The sequence below is a fragment of the Sordaria macrospora genome, chromosome 1 (genome assembly GCF_033870435.1).
Source record: "Sordaria macrospora chromosome 1, complete sequence".
NCBI classification, from domain to species: Eukaryota; Fungi; Ascomycota; class Sordariomycetes; order Sordariales; family Sordariaceae; genus Sordaria; species Sordaria macrospora.
Genome location: NC_089371.1, coordinates 2,699,396 through 2,721,393, shown reverse-complemented (window position 1 = coordinate 2,721,393; position 21,998 = coordinate 2,699,396). Strand labels below are relative to the sequence as shown.

The 21,998-nt window shown below is 53.0% G+C and overlaps 8 protein-coding genes across 8 annotated transcripts; 4 read left to right on the top strand and 4 right to left on the bottom strand.

Annotated features, from left to right (window-relative positions):
• Window positions 1-17: 17 nt before the first annotated feature.
• Window positions 18-3,395, bottom strand: SMAC4_05821 (uncharacterized protein; the record flags this gene model as incomplete). The annotated part of the gene is made up of 3 exons (XM_066090351.1): window positions 18-2,006; window positions 2,069-2,503; window positions 2,558-3,395. The coding sequence occupies 3 exons, from the start codon at window positions 3,393-3,395 to the stop codon at window positions 250-252; spliced, it is 3,030 nt and encodes a 1,009-aa protein (XP_065945578.1). The 3' UTR covers window positions 18-249.
• A 127-nt stretch (window positions 3,396-3,522) lies between these two features.
• SMAC4_05822 (uncharacterized protein) lies at window positions 3,523-5,746 on the top strand. The gene is made up of 4 exons (XM_066090352.1): window positions 3,523-3,982; window positions 4,082-4,183; window positions 4,316-4,398; window positions 4,456-5,746. Exons 1-4 carry the CDS (start codon window positions 3,939-3,941, stop codon window positions 5,529-5,531), a joined length of 1,305 nt encoding a protein of 434 aa, XP_065945577.1. The 5' UTR covers window positions 3,523-3,938; the 3' UTR covers window positions 5,532-5,746.
• Window positions 5,747-5,851: 105 nt separating this feature from the next.
• On the bottom strand, window positions 5,852-7,452 carry SMAC4_05823 (uncharacterized protein). The gene is made up of 2 exons (XM_003346238.2): window positions 7,305-7,452; window positions 5,852-7,197 (listed from the first exon to the last, which is right to left on the bottom strand). The coding sequence occupies exons 1-2, from the start codon at window positions 7,380-7,382 to the stop codon at window positions 6,139-6,141; spliced, it is 1,137 nt and encodes a 378-aa protein (XP_003346286.1). The 5' UTR covers window positions 7,383-7,452; the 3' UTR covers window positions 5,852-6,138.
• Window positions 7,453-8,351: 899 nt separating this feature from the next.
• Window positions 8,352-10,644, top strand: SMAC4_05824 (uncharacterized protein). Its single transcript, XM_003346239.2, has 3 exons — window positions 8,352-9,229; window positions 9,388-10,129; window positions 10,225-10,644. The coding sequence occupies exons 1-3, from the start codon at window positions 8,552-8,554 to the stop codon at window positions 10,239-10,241; spliced, it is 1,437 nt and encodes a 478-aa protein (XP_003346287.1). The 5' UTR covers window positions 8,352-8,551; the 3' UTR covers window positions 10,242-10,644.
• A 367-nt stretch (window positions 10,645-11,011) lies between these two features.
• SMAC4_05825 (uncharacterized protein) lies at window positions 11,012-13,560 on the bottom strand (the record flags this gene model as incomplete). The annotated part of the gene is made up of 1 exon (XM_003346240.3): window positions 11,012-13,560. The coding sequence occupies exon 1, from the start codon at window positions 12,764-12,766 to the stop codon at window positions 11,012-11,014; it is 1,755 nt and encodes a 584-aa protein (XP_003346288.2). The 5' UTR covers window positions 12,767-13,560.
• A 387-nt stretch (window positions 13,561-13,947) lies between these two features.
• Window positions 13,948-15,862, bottom strand: SMAC4_05826 (uncharacterized protein). Its single transcript, XM_003346241.2, has 2 exons — window positions 15,617-15,862; window positions 13,948-15,554 (listed from the first exon to the last, which is right to left on the bottom strand). The coding sequence occupies exons 1-2, from the start codon at window positions 15,786-15,788 to the stop codon at window positions 14,254-14,256; spliced, it is 1,473 nt and encodes a 490-aa protein (XP_003346289.1). The 5' UTR covers window positions 15,789-15,862; the 3' UTR covers window positions 13,948-14,253.
• Window positions 15,863-16,404: 542 nt separating this feature from the next.
• Window positions 16,405-17,443, top strand: SMAC4_12871 (uncharacterized protein). The gene is made up of 2 exons (XM_066091124.1): window positions 16,405-16,711; window positions 16,791-17,443. The coding sequence occupies exons 1-2, from the start codon at window positions 16,705-16,707 to the stop codon at window positions 17,306-17,308; spliced, it is 525 nt and encodes a 174-aa protein (XP_065945576.1). The 5' UTR covers window positions 16,405-16,704; the 3' UTR covers window positions 17,309-17,443.
• A 202-nt stretch (window positions 17,444-17,645) lies between these two features.
• SMAC4_05827 (uncharacterized protein) lies at window positions 17,646-21,810 on the top strand. Its single transcript, XM_066090353.1, has 2 exons — window positions 17,646-18,114; window positions 18,475-21,810. The coding sequence occupies exon 2, from the start codon at window positions 18,771-18,773 to the stop codon at window positions 21,603-21,605; it is 2,835 nt and encodes a 944-aa protein (XP_065945575.1). The 5' UTR covers window positions 17,646-18,114; window positions 18,475-18,770; the 3' UTR covers window positions 21,606-21,810.
• Window positions 21,811-21,998: the final 188 nt, after the last annotated feature.

The window sequence follows — 21,998 nt, the reverse complement described above, 5'->3', positions numbered from 1 at the left end:
ATCAACAATTACGCCAGGCAGAATTGCAGAATGGCACAGCAAGACTTGATCTATGGAAGATTTCATTCTAATTGCTTTACAACCGACCCAGCTTTTTGACGACCATCATAGGATAGATAGTCAGTCCCTTACACCAACTCAGACCACAAAGGACACCTCTCTCATCCCCCCTGGACCCCCTTGCCCTTCTTTCTTGATGCTCTTAAACCACTCAACAAACCCTCAAAGAAGAAGCTCCAGTCATCATTTTCACAACCCAATCAGATCCCCAACCATCATCAACCTATACTTCTCCACCCCTTCCCTCAACCTCACCAGCACTCCCGCAGCCATCATCTTCGTCCTCTCCTCCTCCCCGCCCTCATCACCGCCTCTCAAACCTTCAAACACCCCCGCCACCCACCCCTCCGTCTCCACCACCTCCTTGCCCAGCTCCTGACACACATCCCTCATCCGGTCCTCATTCACATCCAGCAGCGTCAAAAGCCCAAATAAAACCGCCTGCGTGACACCGACGTCGCCCACAGCCTGTGCGCGCACGCTCGTGCTTAGAAGCAAACGCCACAGGTCGCCCGTCATCTGCGGGAGCGCAAGCGTGCTGGGGCCTGCGGCGTGGAGTAGGAGGGCGAGGGTCTTGAGGTAGAGTGCCAGCAAGTAGGGCTGGAACATGATCCCGCGGATTCGGGACACGGAAGAATGCAGAGCTGCTTGGAAGCGGGCCGTGAGCGGGTTGAAGAAGGAGGTGCTGATGAGGTGGGCGGTGGTGTTGGGGATGGCGCGGATGCGCGGTTTGGTGCGGGACTTGATCTTGATTTTGGGATTGCTGATGTGTTGTTCTTCCTGAGCTGCGGCGTTGTTGGTGCCATCATCACCACCGGAAAGACGGGACTTGAAGGTGGAGAGCTTGAGGACATCCGGCCCGGTGGCGGAGTCGGCGGCGGCTGCTGAGAGGGGTGCAAGGAAGTTTGACGTGATTGACGTTGCTACGCTTTCGAGCGCGTTGCGAGGCAGGGGCTTCAATGATGAGGAGGAGGGGCTTTGGTATGCGTTTGAAGGGCTTTGGCTGAGGAATAGCCTCTCTACCTTCTCCGGGAGGCTTTTGGATGGGAAAGAGGCTGCTGCTGCGTATTCGGACGTCTCGAACCCGGCAAGTTCGCGAGCACTGAGACCCAAGACGGCGAGGATGGAAGAACGCTGAGACACCGAGTAGTCCCCGTCAAAGAAGGTCTTTGCGAACCACTGGGCCATGAGTTGAGGTTGTGCAACGACGATGGCGATCATTGCCTGCAGCCGCAAGTCGTCAAAGTTGTCCATCTCAAACTTGTCCTGGAGACCGACTAGTAAGGATGCCAGCTCCTCTGCGTGGTCAGTAACCTCTGTGCCGTAATTCGCCTTTCGTCGAATGAGCGTTGGGGCAGTGAGGAGTGCAAGCTTCTGGCGATCATAATCGTCGGTGTCGCGGAGATATCTGATGAGATCCCTGACATAAACTGGTGCTTTGGCCTTGTCTCTCTTGACCAACTCTGGATCGTCATCCGAGTCTTCAACATCTGACTCGGGCTTTCCGTACCCAACAATATCATCCTGCTCGCTTAGGTCTTCATCGCTTAGTTCCTCGATGATGAACCCCTGGGTCCGAAGCTGTGATGGTGCTGGCTTGTGGGAAAGTTTCTTGAGGCTCGTCTTCTTTTGAGTAGGCTCTTGAGGCTTAAGTAGCAAATCCCATGAGCCAAGAGTGTCCTGTATCTCAACAAGACTTTTGTACCACTTTCCTTCCGGCAGCTCCGTTTCTTCAAGCTGGAAGTTCAGCCGTTTATCACCCTTGTCAACGAGACTGGAAAGCCCTTCGCCAACGACCATGCCCAGGAAACGAGCTCTCTGGTTCGATGACGATAGCCTGTTGGAGATGGCGTTTAGCCAAGGGCTTGACCTCATCAGCAGTGTGAGTTTCAAGGGCGAAATTTTGTGGACATATCCAGCGCTCAGGAGCAACACCTGCGCGTGCACTATGAAAAGGTTAGTGATGCTGGAGAAGAAAGAAGACATTGTTTTAAAGGCCAGAACCAACCTTCTTGTTGCAACATAGGAGAGTGTTTGACGTATAGCTGATCTCCGAACTGGGCGATACTCTTCTCGAGTACACTGACGATGGAGTCTCTATCCTGAGAAACAACTGCCACGACAGCTCGTCGGATACCGATAGAGTTGCCAAGTCCAGCGCCAGATGAACCTGTGAGCCACTCGACGAGATATGTCATTCTATCCGGATCGTTCTTCGTGATAGAGTTGATTGCACCAGCTACCGCGGATACCATTTTGGGGCCACCTTCAGTATCACATGTGCCTAGCCTATCAAGATAGTCCTCGGCGAACGTTTTCAAGACCGAGAAAAGAACTTTACGCTGCTCGCTTCGAGGAAGATTTCCCACTAGGAGCCCAAAGCGCTCATTGTCGACCCCTTGGGTAAGTAGCAACCTCGTAAGGATACATTTCATGGCCATATCTGCCTCAAGTCAGTCATCGTCTCAGAAACCCAGGTCCTTCGCAGCTGCCTTACCAGAGTGCCCCAATCGTAGAGCCTTCAAAAACAACTCCGAACAAAGCTTCGTCTCATCCGGTGTCGGCGAGGTTAGTTGCCACTTGACAATGTTTGCGCTCAACCACTTGGTATATTCCGGTCCATTCGCTATCCAGATGTTGCTGGTGTCAACTTCTGCTTTATGACCCTTCGCATGTTCCAGTGCCTCTGCAGTCAGTGAAAGGATCCGACCACTGCCAAAGGTCGAAAGAATCTCTTGCAAGAGCATTCGGGTCTTGACGTTCCCTTTCAGCGTTTTTGTAGCCGCGTTCCAAATGCCGCGTATGGTATCATCGCCTTTAAGTAACAGACATGCCAGATTGAGAAGGACTGTCAAGTTGATGGCGATGTCAGGTCGCTTGGGCTTGCCATCACCCGCTTTCGTCTCTTGTAGCAATGCCTTCAGACGCACAATAATGGCATTGACTCCCGTAAGACTGCGAAGACAAGATAGCAGAAGCCCTAAGGCCGAGGACTTGGTTTCACGGGATTCTTCGTTTAGCAACGTCCAATAGTTCGGAACGATTTCTGACACCAGCACCTGAACCAGCTTTGCGGCCATGGGATTTGGCTCTTTGATGCTAAATGCGGACCCAGCTTCCTCATGGTCGAGAAATCGCAAAGTAGCGACTAGCTGATCGTAGTCAGGTTCATGTCGTAGAACTTCGAGAGCTTCTTCGGGCGAGTTCACGGGTCTCTGAGCAGAAGACTGGTTCGGCTTTGCTGTGTCCTTTTTGAGAACGACTTCCTGTAGCAGAGGTTCGTTCTTGTTCGCACTCAGGCGAGAGGTGCTGATGGGCGTCAAGAGGCCGTCCATCTCATTTATCTGAAGTCAAGTTAGTTTGTGACACTTTGGATAACAATGGATGAGCTTGATATCAGATTCTGAACAGTGGGACGTAACCTACCTGTAGCTATCGTTTGTCGATAAGAAGTGGAATTGTGCAGTTCCGTCTCTTGTTGACAACCATCTGCGTCAAACGAAAAGCAACAGGGAGATAATAGCGTGTGCTGCTACTAACTGATCCACTGTGCATGCAGTCGTCCCTTCCCCGTAGCTGGCCTGAATCACACCCTTGGGCACTCCCGGTTGCCGCCATTGGCAATCTACAGGGGATCCACTAACAGGGCGGCAGGAGCTACCCACTTCACCATCTTAGGAAGTCCCCGCAAGCTTCCCCTTCCAGTTCCGTTGTTTGTTGTCCCGTCAGCTCACCTCAACCCTCATCTATCGTACATCCAACTCGCAACTATTTGTGAGCTCATCAGCGAATATCATCACTATCACCATCCTACCCACCATCCGCCTCTCTTGTTATTCCCGCCAGCGAAGCCCCCCCTCTTCAGCCATAAACTAGTCATGTCAACTCCGGAAGTACTACCAGTCTCCGAGTCCAAAAGATGGTAGGTGTTATGCGCTCTTGACCGGAACCAAAGACAACCCCCCTGGATTCCATATCTTGAACTTTGGAAACCAACAGCTAACAAATTACCTTATCACAGGAAATATCTCGACAATGTCCGAACACGGCCAGGTGCGTTCGTGGATCCGGATGAGTTTGACGGCTCAACGGTGGTGGACAACATGAACAAAATCAAGATCTTGTAAGTCACCGGTCCAACTGGCGGTATGTCAAGTGTATGTGTATATCAAGCAGAAACTGACGTCTTTCCCAGAGTCATGTTAGTCTCAGCCCATACTTCGACTAGCCAGGATTGTGAGAATTGACAGTAGAGTAGCGGAGCAGGAGGACTTGGGTGTGAGATCCTCAAGAACCTCGCTCTTTCTGGGTTCAAGGACATTTCCGTCATTGACATGGGTCGGTTATCCTCTATAAGTAACTACATGTTATCGAGAAGCTGACTTGGAGGCCTAGACACTATTGACATTTCCAACCTTAACCGCCAGTTCCTCTTCCGCCACGCGGACGTAGGGAAATTCAAAGCCGAAGTAGCTGCCAAGTTTGTTGAGAGGAGGGTAAAAGGTGTCAAGATCATGCCGTATAACTGCAAGATACAGGACTTCGATGAGGACTTCTACCTGCAGTTTCAGATTGTTGTCTGCGGACTGGACAGCATCGAGGCACGCCGATGGATCAACGCCACCCTTATCAACATGGTAAACCCCGAAAACCCGGACAGCATGAAACCTCTGATCGACGGCGGCACCGAGGGCTTCAAGGGCCAAGCCCGCGTCATCCTGCCGACCATGGGCTCCTGTATCGAATGTCAGCTTGACATGCACGCCCCGCGAGCCGCCGTTCCTCTCTGCACTCTGGCCAGCATCCCTCGCCAGCCGGAACACTGCATCGAATGGGCTCACGTCATCGCCTGGGACAAGGAGAAGCCGTTTCCACAGCTGGACAAGGACGACCCGGAGCACATCACCTGGCTCTACCAGAAGGCCCTCGAGCGAGCAAAGGAGTTCAACATCTCGGGCGTCACGTACTCTCTGACGCAGGGCGTGGTGAAGAATATCATCCCGGCCATCGCCGCCACAAACTCGGTCATCGCCGCGGCCTGCTGCAACGAGGCGCTCAAGATCGCGTCCAGCTGTGCACCCTTTTTGGGCACCCCCGGCGACGGCGAGCCCAACTATATGATGTATTCCGGCAACGACAGCATTTACACGTATACCTTCAAGCACGAGCAAAAGGAGGATTGTCCCGTGTGCGGCATGACGACGAGGGTGCTCAAGGTCAACCCCAAGTGGACGCTCGAGGAGCTCATCGAGTCGTTCGCCGCCTTGCCCGAGGCCCAGCTGAAGAAGCCGTCAGTCCGCGCGGAAGGAAAGACACTGTACATGCAGTTGCCTCCGAGCTTGGAGGAGCAGACGAGGCCGAACTTGAGCAAGACACTTGAGGAGCTTGGAATGACGGCAGGTACTGAGATCGCCGTTACTGATCCAGCTTTTGTAGGAGTGGTGTTCAACTTTAGCCTCAAATTTACATGAACGCCTCGTGGTTACTTGCCTGGCCTGGCTGGACCATGTTGATGCTGGTTCGGGGCTGGATTAGTACATTGCTTACAAGCGGGAGCGTTACACAACAAGCAGCGGGGAAAGACAAGCGTCAAAAAATGGGGGTTATAGCGATGAATTTGCTGCCCACTCGTTTTTGAGTCAATCGAGTTAATATCAATACAAGATATCCTCCTTAATAGGTGCGTGCTTCAACCTACTAGGTCTGCGTACATATTGACGGACCCCAAGTCTGCTTTGAACCACGGGTATTGTTTATGCAAGACAGTGTGTGGTAATGACTCCTATGCACCGACATGTCTATAATAATTAACAAGCAGAAACCATTAAACTAAAGCTGGCCACCAATCCCTAGCCTCCGTGACGCCGTTCCAATGTTCTTTTAGATGGTTACAAGAGAGAAGAAAGGGTATCTAGTCACGACCCCAGACCCGTGTGACTTTTCCTCTTTTTTCCCTGTATGTGATTCCACATGATGATCGCTCAAATTCTTTCAATCACCCTACATGAAAATAATGACTTCACCTCTTCCTCATCCTGTCTTTGATATCTCCTCTACTAACCCTGGTACAGTAACCATTTACTGCACCATGTTCACCACCATCTTCTCGAACCTCTTCGCCTTCTCCTTGAGGTGGGCGATGGATTCGAGGAAGATGGCATCGCTCTCCCACTGCCCCGTGCTCTCCACCAGGTAGATGAAGTGGTCCCTCCTTCGGCCGAGCTTGACCTTGTCCTTGAACTCGTCATGGCGCAAGCACTCTCTGCTGACGGTGTCGCGCATGGCGTCCAGGACCACGGCCTTGAGCTCGCCCTCGTGGCCCTCGTACCCACTGCCCTTCTGCTTCGCCTCCTCCTTGGTGACCTTCTCCAGCCCGATGACGCCCTTAGGGAAGCACTTTTGGAACTTCTCGGCGTCGCGGCCCAGGATCGGCTCGAGAATGGTGATGGTCGGCATAAGACGGTACGAGGCCGTGGCGACGGGCGAGAACTTGGCGTGGTCGGATCCGACGCCCTTGTGCATGTGCATCGTCAGGTCGATCTCCTGGCCGGGGCGCATCTTGGCGACGAGGATGTCGGGGTTGGTCGGGCGGATGACGTTCTCGCCGGAAAAGTACTTGGCCTGGCGGCCCTTGGGAACGAACTTGATGTCCTTGGCGTACACGTGGGCGTTGTGGTAGAGCTCCTTGGGGTCCTTGCTGTCCGTCGGCGCGTTCTGGTTGTTCTCGCACTTGACCTTGAGCTCGAGCTCGACCGTGTTGTAGTCGCAGGGCGTCTCGCCCTTCTTGTACCACTTGAGGAAGTTGTGGAGGCCCTCCTTGCCGCCGGTGAAGGGGATCAGGCCAAGGCGGTGGCCGAGAACTTCGTCCTGGATCACAGAGGTGTTGTTCCACATGAAGATGTCCTCGATGGCCAGCGTGGGGATGTCGGCGATCATGATGCGGCGGAAGGCGTTGGCAATGGAGGCGTCGACGCCAATGAGCGAGAATTGAGCCTCATATGGGTCGTTCTGGTGGAACACTACACGGACGTTTTCGCGGAACTTTTCGATGTCCCAGGAGTGGTCCTCGCCGGGGTAGAAGCCGGGGAAGTCGGTGGATGTGACATTGGTGACAGTCTCGGCGTTGATATGGACCGTCTAGAAATAAGAATGCCGTCAGTCAGTTTCTCGTTGTATGCAATGCGCAGCGCAGCCTTGACTGATCCATGATGACGGCAAGCCATTTATTGAGTGATTGAACGTACGTTACGCTTCTCAACCTCTTCTGGGCTGGGGACCTTTGTCCTGACGGGCACGGCGGTCTGCTTCTTTGAGGATCCCATTGCGACGGATATTATGTGTAATGAATGCTTTGGCGGGGTTACCCTCTCGCTATCACAGGTCGGCAAGCCGGGCAAAATCTTGGGGGAAAGAGAGCTCTTTGCTGCGACGGGCGATGGAGCGGCAGAATTTTTCCCATGAACGGGAAACTTTTTGACCGCCTTTGCGGGAGCGCGACTGATTGGTCAGCTGGGATCTTATCGCGCTGCAGCAGTGGCGGATAGGTTCAGGGACTGCCTGGCTCAATGCTGATGGGCCTCGGCGGAGACATTGTGGACAGAACCGCAATGACAAGGCCAACAGGGTACATGGCGGGCCATGACCTCTTCAGGTTGTTGATTTCGAACATAAGCAGAACCTGGGCTTTAATGGAATATTGAAATTGCCAGTTGGAAATGAGGGTTATGAAGACGGTTGAATTAGATACATCTGCACATCCAGAGGGTTAGTCCAAAGTCCAATGGCTGGTAGCAGCTCCAGCGAGGGAGACATCATGGCTTTAAAGTCCATGTCCACATTGGAGGTTTGTCGCGAGTAAGTGACATGTTGACTAACTCCACTCTTAACTCCAGCACATCTTGGATCTCTCTGGTAATAAAGATATAATTGCGGACATGCGCTTTTCTTCCCCTTCTTTCCTTTGAAATCTTCAACCCAAAGCCCAATCCCCAACTCAATTCTCTGGCGAAGAGAGTCTAACCGAAGGCTTCTAAGTCAAGATGGCAGCCAATCAGATTACTAACACTCATGGCACCACTTGGCGGCCGGCTGCCGGATAAACGCCCTGGCCGGCAACAGTCGAAGAGAGCTTGCCCGCCGTGGGGGGAAGTGACATTGGAACAAAAGGAGCTTGGCCTCTGATGGCGTCTGATTGGATTGAAATCACTGACCAACTGACGGCAACGATTTGAGGAGTTCGAAGCTCGGGCGTTGCCGCTGCCGTGGTCTGGGAACTGGAACTCGAGTGGACGTCAAGCATCCCCACCACCACCTTGCTTGCTACTGCTATCACTAGAATCGCAAGCTCACTGCGAGCCGATTGAAACGCCGGAGAAGAGGCCACACCCACCGGCGAACCTCCTCCCCTTTGTCTATCCGTCGCCGTCCATCTTCCTCCGAATCCATCGATCCCCGGCCCCCGACCTTCCGAGCGACACTCTTTCTCACAACAATGGCGACGTCGCTGTTCCGACTCGCTGGGCGCAATGCCAAGCGACATTGTATGCGCCCCAGTGCCCCCATCTTCAACAACCTCAACTCGACCCGCGCCTTTTCTGCCTCCGCCCTCAGACGGTATGCCGAGCACAGCTACGAGGGCCAGGGAACCCGTCTGGTCCCTGTCGGCGAGGACTTTGCGCCCAACGAGGATCTCTACGGTTTGGAGGCTTTGAAGGCGGACGGTGCCCCGAGAGCGCCCCCTCAGGATCACATCCTGGCCCGCAAGGTGCGGCACTACACGGTCAACTTCGGTCCCCAGCATCCTGCCGCTCACGGTGTGTTGCGCTTGATTCTCGAGCTCAAGGGTGAAGAGATTGTTCGTGCCGACCCCCACGTCGGCCTTCTGCATCGCGGCACCGAGAAGCTGTGCGAGTACAGGACCTACCTCCAGGCGCTCCCTTACTTTGACCGTCTCGACTACGTCTCTATGATGACCAACGAGCAATGTTTTGCTCTGGCCGTCGAGAAGCTGCTCAACGTTGAGATCCCCGAACGCGCCAAGTGGATTCGTACCCTGTTCGCCGAAATTACCCGTATCCTCAACCATCTCATGTCTGTTCTGTCTCACGCCATGGATGTCGGTGCTCTTACGCCTTTCTTGTGGGGTTTCGAGGAAAGAGAGAAGTTGATGGTGAGTTTGGATTTTTCATCTGTTTAAACTATTGGAGGTTGCTATCAGATGGATGGGTATACGAAACTCAATGCGGGAAACTGAACTCTACGCGAAAAAGACCTAATATCTTGCACGATCCACTCCCAACACCTCAAACTAATGTGTCAAAAACATAGGAATTCTACGAGCGAGTCTCTGGTGCCCGTCTCCACGCCGCCTACGTCCGCCCCGGAGGTGTCCACCAAGATCTCCCTCTCGGCCTGCTCGATGATATTTACCAATGGGCCACTCAGTTCGGCGACCGCATCGACGAGACCGAGGAGATGCTTACGGACAACCGTATCTGGATCGACCGTCTGCGCGGCATCGGCGTGGTCTCTGCCGCCGACGCTCTGAACCTGTCCTTCACAGGCGTCATGCTCCGCGGTTCCGGTGTGCCTTGGGACATCCGCAAGAGCCAGCCGTACGACGCCTACGACCAGGTCGAGTTCGACGTTCCCGTCGGCATCAACGGCGACTGCTACGACCGCTACCTGTGCCGCATGGAGGAGTTCCGCCAGTCGCTCCGCATCATCCACCAGTGCCTCAACAAAATGCCCGCCGGCCCCGTCCGCGTCGAGGACTACAAGATCTCCCCGCCCCCTCGCTCCGCCATGAAGGAGAACATGGAGGCCCTCATCCACCACTTCTTGCTCTACACCAAGGGCTACGCCGTTCCGCCCGGCGACACCTACTCGGCTATCGAGGCCCCCAAGGGCGAGATGGGTGTCTATGTCGTCAGCGATGGTACCGAGAGGCCGTACCGTGTGCATATCCGCGCTCCGGGCTTCGCTCATCTGGGTGGCTTCGATCACCTGTCGAGAGGCCACATGTTGGCTGACGCTGTGGCTGTTATCGGCACAATGGATTTGGTGTTTGGTAAGTTTCTTCTTTTTTTCCTTACTGCCTTAACCCCTTTTCAAGATCCCCCCTTCCCCCTAGTTCAATAACTAACCCCTGTTTCCTACTCTCAGGTGAGGTCGATCGGTAATGTGGAAAACTGCTGCTTGCAAAGTCTGTGAAATGGAACGCAACGCAACGCAATGTAACGCAACGGATGGGGTGGTTGGTGTTTTTGATGAATGAAGAAGCATAGTGAATATGCGGGAAAGCAGGCCGCGCGCGGTGTTTGTTATTTTTTTAACCTTGGAAGAAAGCCGAAAGGAGAAACAGTACTTAGGTTTTGCTGATCAAGGTGTGTGTGTGTGTGTGTGTGTGTGTGTGTGTGTGTGTGTGTGTGGGACTTCTTCTTCTGCACTTTCTTCTCTTATCCTACTTGGCAAAACGGAACAGAAAACATAGAGATAAAGGTAGACCAGCAAGAGAAGAAGAGGAATGAGTGGCCAATTCAGTTGTTGATTTCATATAGTTGCGTTCTTCTCTTGCGTCTCTCTGCCATGGTCTGCGGTGGTCGTCGTTTGCGACAACAGACACCTTGAACGTTGGTTGTTGTCGTTATTGCTCTGCCAGCATCTCTGTTGTGTCGAATGTATTGTATCAAAGCCTCGATGTGTATGTTGTATGTTGTATGACCAACTGGAAAGGGAAAAAACGCAACGCGACGACTGCTTATTGTTACAAACAGAATGTTACAGTAACCTCCCAGCCGTCGTCACACCACGCTGTGTGGAAAATCTGCATCGTTAAGATTCTCAACTGAGTCGCTCCCATACAGACCGCCAACCACTTGTTGTTCGCAAAAATTAGAAAAGGTAAAACGACTCCCGAGGACTCAAAGAAATAGAAGAATCCCCAATTCGCTCAAGAGTACGATGAGCTTCGCTGGTGTCCTCCTCCTCCTCCCAAACCACCAGTGCGATACGGCTGATGCTGCTCAGTATCAGTATGACCAACCGCAGTTTCACAACCACTCTCATAGTAGTCGTTTCCGTCTCCATTTCCGATTCCGTTGCCGTTGCCGTTCCCGGTATTGGTATTGGCTTCGACTCCACCCTTAATCTCGGGTCCGAAAAGCTCAGTGGCGGTGATCCCGTACTCAGTAGAACTAGTCTCTGCATTGTCGAGGTTGGTAGAAATGGAAGGCACTGCTCCTTCGGCTCCAACACCAGGTGCAGGTAAGCTCGACTTGCACCTCCTCAGTGGACACTCCTCCCAAGCAGGCATGTGCACTTCGCTGCCCTCTGGTCCCGAGCCGACGGGGAGGCCGCAGTAGGGAAGTCCGGGAAATGGAAGAAGCGAAGAGGGCGGGGGGAGACTACTGGTTAAGGAGCGAAGTTCCTGATGATGATGATGATGATGATGATGCTGATCATGAGGTTGTTGTTGTTGATGATGTTGTTGGTCATCCTGGGTCTCGGGTACGTGGTTTTGAATGTGATCATCGGGGAAAATGATGCCCATTGGTATGAAAGTGTTTGGTCCGTAGACATGTTCAGTGTGATTGTAGTTGTTGTAATTCGATGGACCCGCGTAAGAATGTCCTCCTCCCTGTGCGGTTGATATAGAGAGCTGCACAAGTTGATCTGCAAGGCCGAAAGGGAACTGTTGCTGATAATATCGTGGTGCCGGATCGAAAGACTGCCTCTGGGAAAAGGGCATGACGGTGGTCGTGGCCAACGTTGACGACAAAGTGGAATATCTTGGCTGATCGTGGTGGTGTCCAACCTGTCCCTGACGAAACTGCGGATGATGAGCGCCGTGGTTCTGGCCCTGGTAGTGATGCGAGGCAGCTCTGGCACGACGAGGGCCGGTAGGAGGAGGTAAGTCAGACACAGGAGTTGGTTTGACCGGGGCTGATGATGCAGCAGTGGCAGCAGCAGCTGGATTGAAAGGTCCAAATGTATCATTGATCTGGGCCATCCGCAGCGCAATTTCCTCCTCGCTCTCGTTTATCGCCCGGGTACGATTTCCATTCTGGCGGTATTCCTGGAGAAACTCCCGTTCCTCGGCGCTCATGTCGTACTCGCCTACGTCAGGCTGGAACGGCGTGGACTGAACCGGACACTGGCATCGTCCGCTATCATGAAGAGCGCGGTGGTCGGCCAGCCACTCTGCCGCGTACAAGCCTGGAAGACGGATGGCGACGCGCTGCTGGTCGCCAGCGACGGTGGTTTCGGTGAATATGGGCGGGATGTGGTGGTTAGTTCCTCCTGTACCAGCTTGTCCTTGTTGTCCCTCTTCTGCCTCCGCTGTGTCACCGGGAGCAAAGCCAAAACGTCCGATTGTGCTGCCGTACTCTTCGGTGCCGTCCTCCTCCTCCTCATCTCCTGAGACGGTGCCAATCACGCGTGGCTGGGTCAGAAGGCCAGGGAAGACCACATCACAACTGCATACTCCACGCTCATGCAGCCAGCGATGCTCCCACTCCCGAATAAGCACCCAGCGAGAGTGTAGGAGTCTCTCACAAGGACCGCACATGGTTTGGGCCAGGTGTTGCTTTGACGGCTGGATGGTGCAGACAGGAAAGTTGTGTCCTGCGGTGGTAAGCGGGCATGGGCGGACGACGCCCGGCGTCCGGTGCCCACATTGGTAGGCGATGTACTCTTGAATACACATCCCTGTCAACTTTAGCAGCCTGAGAGGATGTTTCGTATCAATATGGCCTGGCTTTGCCAGAAATGGGATGTATTGGGAATCAGAGCTATAGCCGATCGGTAATGATAGTGCTTAGGAATATCGGCAAAGGCTTCATGCTCCGAGGTTGACGGATGTTGTGGGAGTGAAACTGCCGACTGGTCCTGATCTCTGTTTCGGTTACCCGTTGGAAGAATTTATTCGAGCTTGTTAAGTGTGTGGTCAACCGCTAGGCGTCGACATTGAACGAACTCGATGCGTTTGGGGGGAAAATAGCAGTTTAAGATCAGTAGTTGTCGAGCCTCGCCTGCCTGTTACAGCATGTGAGTCCTCCCCAGGCGTCTGATATCCGGCGCCGAATTTGAACCACCTGGTATTCGAATGGGCCTGTTCTCACTGTACGACGAACGGATGAGAGTCTTGGTGAGGATGCAGTGGTTTCAAGCTGTTTCTCTGCGGATGGAAGATATGATCGACTGCTGGTCCCCGGGAAAGGCTAGTCAAGTGTAAGTTGGTGAGAATGCCAACCAACAATCGACCTGTTAGTTTCGCCCCAGATGATCAGTTCCGGGATATGCTTGATGTAGGTCTGCGAACAGGCGCTGGGCGAGCGGGCCAGTCACTGGTAGATGCACCGTCGGATTGACACCAGTATAACTGCGTCAGGTTTCAACTTGATCCTGCAAACGCTGATGCTCCCTCCTGCGGACAAATCTGCGCAGAAATAATGTTATAGATGGCTGGTAGGATGAGTAAACGGATACTGGCTTGTATAGATGGGTGCGTTTTGTGAGGGTTGTGATCCAGAGTGTGGCCCGGAGTTGCAAGTAAGGCGATTGCTCTACGTGTGCAGGACGAAACACCTCATATGTGCTCATTCAACAAGATAAGCAAGCTGACAATATTCCTGATGCTAGGACGTCGCGATGGCGGATCAACAGGCCTGGACTGGCCGGTTGAAGCTAGGGTACCACTGCAAGGCAGAAGAAAGGGCAGACTGTAAAAATTGGAGCGGCAGAAAGAAACGATACAAGGGTGAATCCAATGAACCAGAGGGCCTAGCCTTGGAAATAATGATGTGGAATCACAAGGTAGAGTAAACCAGCCGCTGAAGCCTAGTTCAGTTGCCTCGGTGTGAGTCCAAGGAGATCGGACCGAAGCTTGGGGAGATCGCGTAAGGGGCATCTTGTGATCCGATGTGGTTCAAGAGGTCGTCTAGATCCATCGGCAGTGTTTGTCACAGACGGGAGTCACGATTTGAACATCGGACAGGTCCGTCTCGCAGCGTTATTGAGGGGTCTTTGAGGCTCCGCTTTACCAATGATATCGCGGAAGAGCGGTTGAGTTGTTCCCTAGAAGCAAACTCGCACGGGGGTATGGTGATACATGACACATGGCTAAAGTTGGTACAAGTAAATATACATTACTCCGAAAGCTGCCCATCCTGCCCGGAAATGGAGGCGCGGGTCTCAGAAGATCTTGGTGCCGCTTCCCGCAGCCTGCTTCATGAAGAAGCTCTTCAACGGCCCAAGAGCATTGACGGCATTCAGACCGAGTGATCTCAGGGGGACTAACGGGCCGCTCTCGGCAGAGTAAAGCTTATGAAGCTTATCAACGACCCCAAGGAGCACATGGTTTGCTGTGTATCGTTCCGATACATAAGACTCGAGTGACATGATACTTCCGATATCCTGTCCATGGGTAACGGCGAACTCGATCGTCTTGGCCAGGCTTTGCACATCGCCCTGGCCCTGATTGAGGCCCTGACCTGCCAGGGGGTGAATTGTATGAGCGGCATCGCCGACCAAAGCAACACGCTCTCCGATGTAGGTGTCAGCATGGCGCATCTTCAACGGGAACGAGGCAACCGTGCCTTCTTGGACTCCAACGACCGTCTGTGGAACCGCCCGGGAGTTGAAAGGTGTGTGTTGTAACCTCCACGAATACTCATCGTCTTGATCCGCCCCTTGGGTGTGCATGAAGGCCAGATCCACTGTGCTCAGACGGAATGCTGCGTTCACCATAGCAACAAAATCCTTGGGCGGGAGACGCTTGAGTAATGAGGCATTCTCGGGCGTTGTAGACCAGACAAGTGTTGCAATGTTTCCGGGCATGGGAAGCATGGCAACTGGACCAGTGGGAAGGAATCTCTGGTAGGCAATCTTGGTGTGCTCTCCGCCCCAGCCTTCGCCCTCCATCTCTAGCGTGGCCACCACGCCGTGTCTGTCGTAGTCCCAACCCTTCGCATCGATACCAGCGAAGGCACGAACTGGGCTGTTTGCTCCATCGGCTCCGACCAAGAGGCGAGCAGTAAGCTGCTTGCCTCCAGAAATGTGTACGACCGGCCATTGGCTAAGGTCCAGGTCCTCCGTCTCCTCGCCAAATGTGATATTTTCAACCTTGGCGCCCTCGAATACCGATACGCCGCCGAGCTGCTCCAGTCGCTTCAGGAGGCCGGATGTGAGGTTGAGGTTCTCGTTCATGTAAGCAATCGTGGTGCCTTCTACCGGAGCCGAGCCGGGGGCCCAGTCGAATTCGATCCGAGCATCCGTGACGCCATCCCAAACTTGCATTTCGTGGTACGGTTGGACTCTGGTTTGATCAAGATGTTCCCAGGCGCCAATCTGATCGAGGAAAAGGGCGGATGTAGGCGTGAGAGAGCTGCACCGGTTCGAGTATTTGTTGGGTGGTAGCTTCCATGACTTGACTTTGGAGAGATCCTGGGCTTCGACTAGGGCCACTCGGAGGTGGGAAGTAACGGGATTGGCGCCTATAGACCTAAAAGTAAGCAATTGATCAGGTATGAGGTCAGTACACAGCTTGAAGACTTACGCAGCGCAGTCAAGAGACTTAGACCAGCCGGTCCTCCACCAACACATACCACATCATAGATATCAGGTCGTGGGGCAGAGTTCGAGTAGTTTCGTCGAAGTTGTCGTTGGAACTGCCGGGTGCAACTCCTACAGACATAAGCAGCTGCCTTTCTCCTTACTACTGCTTCCATGGTAGTTACGGCACTTGTGATGGTGCTGGAATCCTGGAATTAGGTATGACCTGATTATTCTTTTGGGATTGGTCTTCAAGGTTCATGGAGAAAGTCGCGCCAATCCGATTTCCCATGCGACATCATCGCATCGCTTGCGCGACCGACTGGCCCAAGCTCCCTTCTACATTGGGAGCGAACCCTAACCCCGTAAGCTCCCTAAAGTACAGCCCCATCCCTGTTGTTAATCACTACGCTGCCCTTGCAAGATGATACTAACAATATTTTAGGAGCGCTACTTCCCCTGACTGTAATAACCGTCCCCGGTAACCATTTCTTTAAGCTCTGGCAAAGAAGCCCCCTCACTAGTACAAGTACACCTGTACAATGCTCCTGAGAATGCTTCCATGTACCTTGAATCCCTCGTTAAGAAACTCATATCTTTTTCAGACTGTATTTGCTCTTGAGGATTTGGAAATAATTGAGCTATCTACGTAACGTGCTCGTGTTATGTGCTGGACTATATATGTTGTGAACCTCTTTTCCTTCTTCTTTGAAAGCATTGTGATAACTGTAAACAGACTTCGGGCGCTTAAATCGAATGGAACCGTTGCGATTCGCCGTTTCAGCTCGGTCGTTTCAAGATTGGAATCTGTTGCCGAGAGGCGTCTTTAGCTGTTTAGAATTCGAAAACTACCAGACCTTGGAGGGACCGAGCAACCTCTACCAATCTCTGTTACTATATGTGAGGTCAAGCGTCACTCCTGAACAAGGGAGCAGAAGCGTTTAACAACTCTCAATACATCAACCAAGTTGTCTATTTGCTTCTCGCCTCCGTGTGAACTTTTAACCAAGTTTGACCACGCCATCCATCGTGAATTCCAACGTCCATAACAAGGGTCAATTTCTAAAGCTTCCGGATCGACAAGGTTACAAAATGTCCTGTTAGTACCAGTGAATCCCAAGGCTTGTTAGCTCACCTCAGATGACCACATTAACTAACAGAAAGACCACGGTACCTAGTTCTCTCCACCAAAGCGCAACTCTTACACAAGTCTCCCCTCCCACCAAAGACCACCCGGGAACAGGCGATAAAACTGCTACAAGACCACGAGTTCCTTCTCTCGTGCGACCCGCATCTTGCCAAATGCGAGCCTCTTACCCCCAGTACGTCGCCAACCGTTCCAGCCGCTGTGCAGCCACGAGTGCTAGGCGAGACAAAGTCCTACAAGGTCACCGATGTTATCCATACGCTGCCCGCCGGACTGTGGGACAGCAACGTTGTCAGTACATATGAGTTTGCGAAGCTCGATACTGGCCTCTTTGTTCGAATCAGGAGCCCACTTTCAATGGTTATGGAGACCGTGTGGGAGATCAAAGAAGGGAAAGATGGGGGCTTGGAGATTGTGGAAAATGTAGAGATCAGTTGCTCGAGGTTGTTGATTGGAATTGCCAAAGGGCAATGTGAAGGTGCTTGGGAAGGAATTCATGGGAAGATGGTGAAGAGGCTGGCGGGTTCAGGCGGGGTGGATCTAGCTTGAAGACTTGGCCTGGTCGAATGGATCCGGGATATCGTTTTCTTTTCGGGTTTGACCTCAAGCTATCACCATGAGACCATGAATTTGATGAACTTTGAACGAATGTATTTGTTGTGGTTTTTTACTTACAATGTCAAAGCCCGCCACAGGGCTGGATTTGAGACCTGGCACTGCTGAACTCCCGCAATCCCGCTGAAGGACCTCAAACATCCTCCATAAGTGGAGCCTCATCCACGTGGTGACATGCGTCCTGATGATCTCATTGGTTGATATCGCTTAAGACGGGAATCCCTTCTGGGGCCGCTTTAGCACATCGTGAGTTTCGGCTCCGTCCCCTGATTTCTATCCGCTGTCAACCCTCAAATTGCGGGTGGAAACAACGACAACCAACAGTTGGGACGGGCACACTGTCAGCCAGCGGTGTGGACGCGCACTGACAACTAGGAGTCGCTCTCCTTCATCCATCAATCCGTGCTCCGTTGATGAACCAGCCATCGCGTCGAGGCGAATGATACACCTTTGGTCTTTAGTTGGATGAAAGTCGGAACTGGATCTTTCGTTTGGCCCTGTCAGGACCCTGAAGGTTGGGCTGTGGTGTGACCTTTGCGGTTAAGTTCTGTTGCCAAGTTTATACTTTGCCCCTGGCAGCGCCAGGAGCCGAACAACGCGGACTTAGGTGACCCTGACTCGGGCAAGTTCCGAACCTCACACAGGTTGTTTCTCTTCACAATCTCATCGTCAACAACCGGGAATATTCATCGGCAGCAGGAGCCGAACATACCGCGATACTCTTAGCATCGATTTTTTATGTGAGTACATGCTGCTCTTCTTTCCAAATCGGAGCGATAAAGATGAAGTCCTCGTCTTTGGCAAGCATCGACCTTGCCCTTCCCTCTCATCCGTCTCGTCAAGGGTGCCACCCCTGATGGACATTGAATATCAGTTGTACCCCTACCTTCGTCTCTAGACTCATCACTCCAGGGACATGCATACATGAAAACACCCGACTGCCTCACAGCTGAGAAGATCAGGGACACTGATGCTTGTCAGAGACCATCCGACTGGGCTTATCTCATCCATTGTCCTTATAACTTTCTAGCGTCTTGCTTTTGTCCGGTCACTCACTGTCTTGGAAATCTTGAGCTACCATGGGACTGACTTGTTCATAGGTTTGATACCCAGCTTCCGCAGAGCGTGTTTTGAATTCACTCGTGGTCTAGGGCTCATAAACGCACTCATCTCATTTACATCCACAGAAAGCGCCAGAGTAACGCTGCACGGCTGAGGTGTCGTTTTCTTCGACACACTTAGGTCGCCGTCACACCGCTTGGGGCCAGAAGCCTGTCCCATATCTGGACCGACTCGCTGGTAGAGTAACGGGAGGAATACCGAGGCTTCACACAATCACCGGTACTTTATTGCCAGCAGTTTTCTCCGGTCCCCTTTTTAGGGACGGTCAGCAATCATGGCGACGCTATCGGTGTACGGGTCAGATTTTCTGACCACCACAAAGAAAAAGGCCATCGAGGATGCCAAGAAGATGCAGGCTGTGGTTGCGGAAGAATGCAACAAATCGGGGAAAGAGGCACCCCCATATCAGCTGGAGGAGCTCATCGGCAAAGGCAGCTTTGGTCGCGTCTACAAGGCGACGGATAACAAGTCCAGTGCTGTTGTGGCTGTCAAGATTATCGACATCGAAGAGAGCGACAGGGAAAATCCCAGGCTGGCGGACACGTACAGCGAGTTTATGAAGGAGACCAGTGCCCTCAAGTTACTCAGTAACAGCGGCGCAAAGAACATCAATCTCATTCTCGATGTACTTCCCGTTGGACAGTCCATGTGGCTGATCACCGAGTACTGTGCTGGCGGGAGCGTGGCTACTCTGATGAAGCCTACCGCGCCCGGGGGCTTGCAGGAGAAGTGGATCATTCCCATCCTACGAGAAGTCGCAGAGGCCATATTCTGGGTACACAAAGAAGGAATCATCCACCGTGACATCAAGTGCGCCAACGTACTTGTGACGGAGACCGGCGCCGTACAGCTCTGTGATTTTGGTGTGGCTGGCATCGTTGAGACCAAGTTCGACAAACGGTCGACGTTTATCGGGACACCTCACTGGATGGCACCAGAACTCTTCGAACCTACACCGTCCTACAGCACACCGGTTGACATCTGGGCGTTTGGATCTATGGTATACGAGATTGCCTCTGGACTTCCTCCCAACGTCATGTCGGGGTTTAACATCCCCCAGCTTGGCAATTATATCAAGTCCCACGCGCCTCGTTTAGAGGGAGACCAGTACTCAGACAATCTCAAGGACTTGGTGGCTTTCTGTCTGGTGGAGGATCCCGCTAAACGACCGACGATCGAACAGGTCCAACGGCACCCTTACATATTCAACACGGCCGCTGAATACCCATCGGCATCTCTTTCCAACCTTGTACGAGGTTATAAGGTCTGGGAGGCGCAGGGGGGTATCAGAAAATCGCTGTTTGCCCCGGTTGGTGCTCAAGGCCCGTCCGATTATGCTTCAACCGCTCTCTCCAATGATGAGTGGAACTTTAGCACAACGGTCGACTTTGACCGAATGGCCATGGACAGCGATGCCCAAGCTGTCTATGATGTTTATGGGCACAATGTCGACTTCGAGTTTGAGGAAGAGCAGACGCGGCGGCCCAAGCCCAAAGGGAGGAGGCGACCACCTCCTCCCAAACTACTAGCTCTCAAGGCACCTCTGGAAAAGCTGTTTGATCCCAATACGATCTCCGGATACGATGAGAACTCGCGTGCCTATTACGGTCTGGGGCCTCCTCCTCCAACGGCCACACCAGAAACAACACTAGGAGCATCCGATACACCGAAGGATTCAGATCTCCAATTTCGACAACAATATGAGCCGAGCTCACAGGCGGCACTACGAGAATCGCTCATAGATTTGGATGCGTCCTTTGATGGGAATGACTTGTCTCAGTTTGTTGACATGGAGACTATTAAGGCTGGTCCCCGTGGTTCGATAGACTACGCAGCATTCGACCCGAACCCCCCGCCGGACTTCAGCAGACCGCCTCTCAGCGACCCGGCAGATATGCCAATGAACATCAACCGCCGTACTCAGGACTGGAAGTTTCCGTCAATGGCTGCTCCGCCGGCTTCTGCCCATCCGGAGATGTCACGCTTTCCATGGACCATGACTGAAGAGCGCTCTAACGACAACAGCCAGAATGACAACAACTTTGTTCGACCACCTCTCATACACCACCCAACAGACCCGCTAGGCTTCCAATCGACGGGCTATGATTCCATGCCACCCAAGCCTCCGGTCGACAATCGCGTTTCAGTTGGGAGTCTTATTGATCTCGACGAAAGTTTACCTGAGCCAACAAACGATTTCAGCAATAACTTCAACAACAATTTCAACAACAACTTCAACAATCGAGAGTACACGCGACCGTCCACAGCAAACTCAGACGCCGCTTCCGTCAGTGGTTCAGAGATAGGTGGCGCAAACCCGTTCGACCTCGAGCGGCACGCTTCACTCTACCAGCCGTTGCCCGCTGTGCGATCATCATCGGTCCGTGAACCATCCATCTACGTATCGGACGACAGCGATTATGCCCGGGTTGCTCAGGCGCCATCAGAGGAGCAATTCATCGGGACCAACGGTCGCGGCACGCCGGACTACGCTTCCTCCGTTAACGGCGGAGGTAGCGTCGGAAACGGCAGTATAGGCGGCAGTAGCATTGGCAGCCGTACGCACAGTCGCGCCCACTCACACGCAGACAGCTACAGCTACGCCACCGACGACGACGTGGGCGGCTATTCAGCGGGCGAGTACGCCGAGTCGGACTACCTAGGCGGCAGCATGGACCCGATGGCGATGGGCAGCAGTGAGCGCAACCGCAGTCGGCGACGGCCGAGCGGCATGCGGCCCGATCCGGACAATTCGCATCATCCGCCTCGTGGGTACGGCATGGGCGGGAGCATGAACGGGAATAATGGAGTGGGCAGCCATGGTAGCGGCGGGCACCATGGTCACCAGATGCAGCAGGGTCATGGTCATGGTCGTGGTCATGACCACAGCAATAGTCAGGGTTCAACAGATATGATGCACATGCCCCAGGTCCCAGAGCCGCCGAGAGTCAGAGTGATGCAGGGAATGGCGAATCGAGAGGAGGTGAGGGATGATGTGATGAGGTTGCTGGCTAGCTTCTCGGAGCATCTGGGGTTTGCGAATGCGCATGTGAATACGCTTCCGGTGAGGCAAGGGAGGAGGGGGAGCGAGGTGAATACGAGTGTGTGAGGGGAGTATGAGTGTTATAAGGGGATTAGGTTTCGTATCAAAACCGCACTGGAGTAATTAATTGACATGTGTATTTGGTGTGTGCATGGAGAGTTCAGGGGGGTATGGTGTAGCATGGATCTAGGGTCAGGTACAGATAACTTGATAAGCGCTCAGCGGTATACAAGTATATGAATTGTAATTCGTATTGACAGATGGATTGCAGCGAAAATGAATCAAATTTGAAAAGGCCATTCACAGCCAACAATGAATGTGACTGAATTTGGGTTGTGGTGGTGGTTGTCAGATGGGCAGCCTTGAATGGGTGTAAGACGTTGTTGGGTTAAAGTTGAGATAAAAAAGAAATTTTCTCCACAGTGACTCAAAACCCTGAGCTTGAACACCACAACTTCA